Genomic DNA, 6,169 nt, shown 5'->3' on the forward strand with positions numbered 1-6,169 from the left:
TATTAAACATTGTATAGATTTTAAAATCTTGCTTATTACTTATAAAGCCCTGAATGGTTTAGCACCTCAGTATTTGAACGAGCTCTTGTTACATTATAGTCCTCCACGTCCGCTGCGTTCTCAAAACTCTGGCCATTTGATAATACCTACCTAGAATATCAAAATCAAGTGTAGGCGGCAGATCCTTTTCCTATTTAGCGCCCAAACTTTGGAACAATCTACCTAGCATTGTTCGGGAGGCAGACACACTGTCAGTTTAAATCTAGATTAAAGACCCATCTCTTTAACCTGGCATACACATAACACACTATCACATTTCTATAATTCAAATCCATTAAAGGATTGTTAGGCTGCATTAATTAGGTCAACCGGAACTGGGAACACTTCCCATAAAACCCGATGTACTCGCTACATCATAAGAATGGCATCTATGCTAATATTAGTCTGTTTCATTCTTATTCCGAGGTCACTGTAGCCACCCAGATCCAGTCCATATCTAGACCAGATGGTGGATCAGCACCTAGAGGTACCTCTACAGCCCTGAATGTCAGCAGAGACCATGTCCTCTAGATGAGCCCTAGAGACAGATCCCCTGCGAAGACCTTGTCAACTAGACGGCCATCATAACAAGACCAAGGGAACAAGACAAGTCCTCTGCACCGGTGTTGCAGCCTGGAATTAAACCACACCATGCTGGTTTTGTCTGGCCAGAGGAGAACTGAATTTTTTTGTGATATTATGATACGTGATATTTTTTTAAATTTCAGTTTTAATTTAGTTATGAAAATGAAAATGAGAAGTGTTGCCCTGGCAACTAACTGAAATAATTTAAAAAACTATATTTTTAAAATTTCATTTATTGTTTATTTTTTTATGACTTTAGTTTTTGTTAACTATAAAAGTCCTGGTTTGATTATACAGCTCTATACAGTCTGTCATGACATGATATTTTTAGATTTCTGTATCATTTTTTGGAGATGCTGAGGATGTTTTCTTCACATTTTTTTTCAACACCATTAACATTTTGTCCATAAAAAAACTAGTTTCAAGTGAATTAAGATGCTCACTACAGTGTCTGCAGAGGCACAAACAAGTCCTACAAATATATCAAAATGCAGAAAAATTGAGGAAAACAGGAAATTACTTCATAGTGTATTGTATAGTACATATTGGGCATCTCTGTCACTTTCAGAGGCATTTTTTGTCTTGAATGATTTCAGAGCTTGTCTCAGTATCTGATCATATGACGTGACACTCGTTTACCTCTTCTGATGGTGTGATGACGTATGGTGGATTGAAAAGAAGCACGTCCACTTTTCCATTCAACCTCGGCAAAAAACACTGGACCTGTGAGACACAACAAAACAACTGAAACAACTGAACAAACATGATAAAAGAACAAATCATAAGACAGAAAGAGGACACGAAGTGAGAGAAACTTGTTAACATCCATCTCAGGTAAGACATCACACCTGCTATTAATGCACGTCCTCCTGTCACTATGTGTGATGAGACTGAACAAGTTTAACTGCCTGTTGTACCACTGCCGATGATTGGTAGGTGAAAAGGAGGTCCTTGACTGTTGTCCGTTTACACTACACAAGTTTCTGACGGCTGTATTTAGCTTTCTACACTTGATTGGATCACTCAATCCATAAGGATGTTCATACCAGGTGTAAAACAGTGTTGTTATTGTTAACCAGTGATATTTTATAATCACTGATATATACTTTTTGTTAGAGTAATATTTAGAAATTGTTTTTTCTTTTCTTGTTAATTTCACGTTAATTTGAGTTTTTGTGTTTATTTTAGGTCATGATAATAACCCTGTTGTTAACTAAATCTAAAAATATTAAAAATCATTTTCAGTGAATGAAATAAAGCTGAAATAAAATAAAATTGCATTTTAAACAAAGATGAAGTACTAAAATTACTAAAACTAAACTAAAATAAATTAAAATAATTTGAAGCTCTATAGAAATACTTTTAAAAATTAAAAATGACAAAAGCACATAACAAAATGACTAAAATTAAAATGAAAACTAAAATATAAAACTAAAAGCTAATTTAACATATTTAAAAAAAAAAATACTAGAATAGTATATAAATAAGAGAAAACGCATGTGTGGATCTCACCAGGTCAGTGATCACTGGCTGCAGCTGCAGGTCATTACAGTGAGCGGTCTGCAGTGTGCAGTGTGCCGCTACTGGATTCACATCAGTGCAGCTGCAGAACAAACACAAAAGAAGTGACTTTTATTTGTACAAACCGCGGGGTGAGCGGACATGATTTTTCTGTACTCACAGATACAATGCTTCAGGCCCGACCACATATGCAAGGAAGGCCGAGATGACACCAGACCCACTGCCCACCTCCAGACACACGGATGGCCTGAAAACATCGACCCATTAGTAGATCAGAATGACACAGCGAAGTTAAGAGTCAATCATGTTCATCACCTGCTACCCTTCAGCCGATCAGCATCTTTCTCCAGAGCATCCATCAGGAGGAACGAATCTTCGGCGGGTTCGTACACGTCTGAGAAAGAGCCGCGGCCGGCCGGAGCGTACAAGGGTGTTGGGTACATGAGAGCAGCAAGGTCTGATGGGAAAAAACCAATGCAAGATATTAATAGGGTTCACAAACAAAGCCCATGTCCGCTAGTTGGGTGGTCAGATGTTTCTGAATAGATTTTATGTGCCTCATGCACTGGCCTTCGCACGAGCCGGGCGCAGTCTGGTTTTAAGTGTTGTTTCACACGCAAACGGCTTGATTTTGAGTTTTATGGATTTATTTTCTGAGCTCTGGCACGTCGGAGCGCTCGATGGTGTGAGCGTGAAAAGCCCCAAGCGTGTAAAATCTGCTCTGAAAACAAGAAAATTAAGAGAAGAGAAGTTTACAATGTCTTAATGAAGTCTATAAATCCTGCAGCATCCGTCTGAACACGTGAGCTTCATTTCTACTCGATCGCTCCATTAAATAAACCTGATTCCAAACATCTGGACTCACGCGTCTGGAATAACACCGCTGATATCTGTCCTTTTATACAGACCATCAGTATGTTCTGCAGCCGCTAGCAGAATGTGACTGCACGACTTGAACATGTTAAGTCCTGCAGTCACATTCTGCTAGCGGCTGCAGAACATACTGTGGTGATACCATGGTACAAAGATGGTAAATATATGGTACTTTGATATATAACTTGATACTAAAATTCATACCATAGTACCATATTAATTTATTACAGTATTTCCAAGGCACTTTTATTAGGGAAACATTGAAATTCAAATGAAATTCAGTCATAATTACTACATAAAAAATAATGAAATTTATGACTTAGTATTTCACAAATTGAACTTTGGCTTCTTGTGATAATTATGTTTTTTTTTTCTCAGCATTTTTAACTTCATATGTCATAATTATATTTTATCTCATCAATTTGACTTATGACAATTATTTGTATGTCACTGCGATGATTTTATCTTTGGATGCCGAAAAGGCTTTTGACCGTGTAGAATGGTGTTTTCTGTTTTCAGTGTTAGGAAATTTTGGATTAGGCTCCAGTTTTATTAGTGTGATTAAACATCTTTATGCAGATTCAATGGCCACTGTCAACTCAAATGGCCTGATGTCTGAGGGGTGTACGGTACATAGAGATTGTAGACAGGGGTGTTCCTCTATCACCGTTATTGTTTACTTTATTTATTGAGCCCCTGGCAGAATGCATCAGGATATTAGAGGGATCACAGTGAATGGGGGAAAAAAAAAAACATGTTATCTCTTTGTTCGCAGACGATGTTCTCCTGTACTTGGAGAACCCACATACCTCTATTCCTGCAGTTTTGAATTCATTAGCTTCATTTAGTGCTGTGTCAGGTTATAAAGTTAATTTAGGAAAATCTGTCTCCAAGCCTTTTAATATTTCCTCTATACAATCTCCTTTTCAGGTTTCAGAAAGAGGTCTTAAATATTTGGGCATTTTTATCACTCCCGATTTGAATAACTTATTTGGGACCAATTATTCTCCTCTAATTCAAAAAATTTAAAACGATCTGGAAAAGTGGACCTCCTTGCCAACTTCCCTTCTTGGGAGGGGTTAATGTTATAAAAATTAATATTCTCCCTTGATTAGCTAAATTATTTGTTTCAGAATCTTCTATGTTATTTAACTTCACCTTTTTTTAAATTATCGAACTCTCACGTATCTCGTTATGTCTGGAATAATAAGCAGCAGAGAATTAGTTTTTCTAAACTTTGTAAACCAAAAGATTTGGGAGGTCCGTCTTTGCACAATTTGCAACTCTACTATTGGTCTGCTCAACTCAAAATAATGACAAACTGGTTCATTAACAGGCAGGACACTCTATGGATTGACTTTGAATCTCTATCTTGTTACCCTATAGAAGACTCTTGTTTATTAACAATATAGACCAGATAAATTGGAGTTCTAAGGGCTTGTCTGATTTTTCAGGCCTGATGATTTCTGAATCTCTGAGGTCATTTGAGCAAATCAGAGTAGAGTTTAACATTCTCCCTGTAGATTTTTTCAAATACCTTGAAATTCGGCATTTCACAGTCTCTTTTAAGGCAGAATAAATTCAGTTTAAACTGACCAGAATTGGAAGAAACCATGAGTTCAGCTAAATCTCTCAAAGGGATTATTTCCAAGTTGTATGCCCTATTGGTGTATTCTGATTCCTCAGTTTATGATTCTTTGAAGCCGTTGTGGGAATGGGACCTGGATGCATCATTCAGTTCAGCAAACTGTACTAAGATTCGTAATGGCATTTTTCCAAAAGGTACTTCAATTTCTCTACATAAACAAAATTTCTAATTTTTTCACAGGATTTACTTTACACCTGTTCGCCTCCATAGAATGCTCCCTAATTGTTCAAATCTTGGTTTTAAATGTAAGATACACAATGGCATTTTTTTTTTTTTGGTCCTGTAATCACATTCAGCCATTCTGGAAAGGGGTTCATTCTGCGATTCAGCCTAATTGGTAAATAACTTTTTGGACCCAGATGCCAAATATTTATTTATAATCCTTTTATTTCTGGCTAAAAAATGTATTCTACTGAGGTGGTCTGCACCCCAGGTTCCAACCATTACCATGTGGATATCTCAGTTATCAGCCCTTTTTCCTTTGGAGAAATTAACCTGTGATCTCAATCACAAGTCTGACAAATTTTGGAGACTATGGAAACCTGTGCATTTTTTTTTTCTACAGAAACTCTGACAGTCTGTTTCAAGAGGACTATGGGTTTTTACTTTGTTTTATTTATTTATTTTTTTCTGTCATGTTTCTAAATAATCTGTGCAGGAAGAGATGTGTATTTTTTATATGTAATTGTTTATTTCTCAGTGCTTTGGGTTTGTTTGTCTGTCTGTTCATTGCGGTTATTGTATGTGTGTATTATTTGAAAATCAATAACATTATATATTTTTTTAATCTGTGGAATGACTTGAAGACTGCAGTCCACAAATGGTCACCATGAAATTTAACTGAACTTGAGCAGTTCTGTAAGGAAGAGTGGACAAATATTGACATATTGAGACATATTCCAACAGACTAAAGGCTGTAATTAAAGCAAAAGGTGGTTCAAAACTATACTGAAACAAGGAGGTGATCCTTTTTCCAACTCAGTGATTTTCTGACATGTTGGTATTATATCTTTCACTTGGATGATACAAGTTGCACGGAGTAAATACAGCTGGATAAAACAAAAACTGTGTCCGTCTTCATTTCAGGCTGCAAAGCAACAAAATGTACTTATTTTAAAGGGGGGTGATTTTTTTCTATACCCACTGTAGATGATGAGCTCTTACAGATGTGTAATATTTCTCTCATAGACGCATCTCGGCAGCTGACACACTTCATCATACTAACAGAGATGGCCAAAAGTGTGTATCAGTGTTTCCTTTAGAATAAAATAATCAGTTTGACCAATCATTTTTTTTGTTACCAATATTCACAAAGAATAGCTATATCAACACTAGGGCTGGGTTTTGACACAAATTTCACGATTCGATTCTCATTCGCAAGCTTGCAATTCGATTCAATTACCAATTTGATTCAATTACCAATTCGATTCGATTCAATATCGATCATTTTGGATATATATCAGGTACAGTACTTGCCAAATTTTCTCAAGGAAAAAAAAATCT

At 36.4% G+C, this 6,169-nt stretch overlaps 1 protein-coding gene across 1 annotated transcript in view; it reads right to left on the bottom strand.

Annotated features, from left to right (window-relative positions):
• The window catches only part of hemk2 (HemK methyltransferase 2, ETF1 glutamine and histone H4 lysine), a 14,073-nt gene that overhangs the window by 6,639 nt on the left and 1,265 nt on the right, over positions 1–6,169 (bottom strand). Inside the window, exons 2-5 of the mRNA XM_016536744.1 lie at positions 2,461–2,602; positions 2,306–2,392; positions 2,137–2,227; positions 1,264–1,347 (exon numbers count right to left, since the gene is read on the bottom strand). Of these exons, the coding sequence (XP_016392230.1) occupies positions 1,264–1,347; positions 2,137–2,227; positions 2,306–2,392; positions 2,461–2,588 (390 nt within the window). The 5' untranslated portion in view covers positions 2,589–2,602. The remainder of the gene's footprint in view (positions 1–1,263; positions 1,348–2,136; positions 2,228–2,305; positions 2,393–2,460; positions 2,603–6,169) is intronic.

Source organism: Sinocyclocheilus rhinocerous, unplaced genomic scaffold (assembly GCF_001515625.1).
Source record: "Sinocyclocheilus rhinocerous isolate Xijiao unplaced genomic scaffold, SAMN03320098_v1.1 scaffold5057, whole genome shotgun sequence".
NCBI lineage: Eukaryota > Metazoa > Chordata > Actinopteri > Cypriniformes > Cyprinidae > Sinocyclocheilus > Sinocyclocheilus rhinocerous.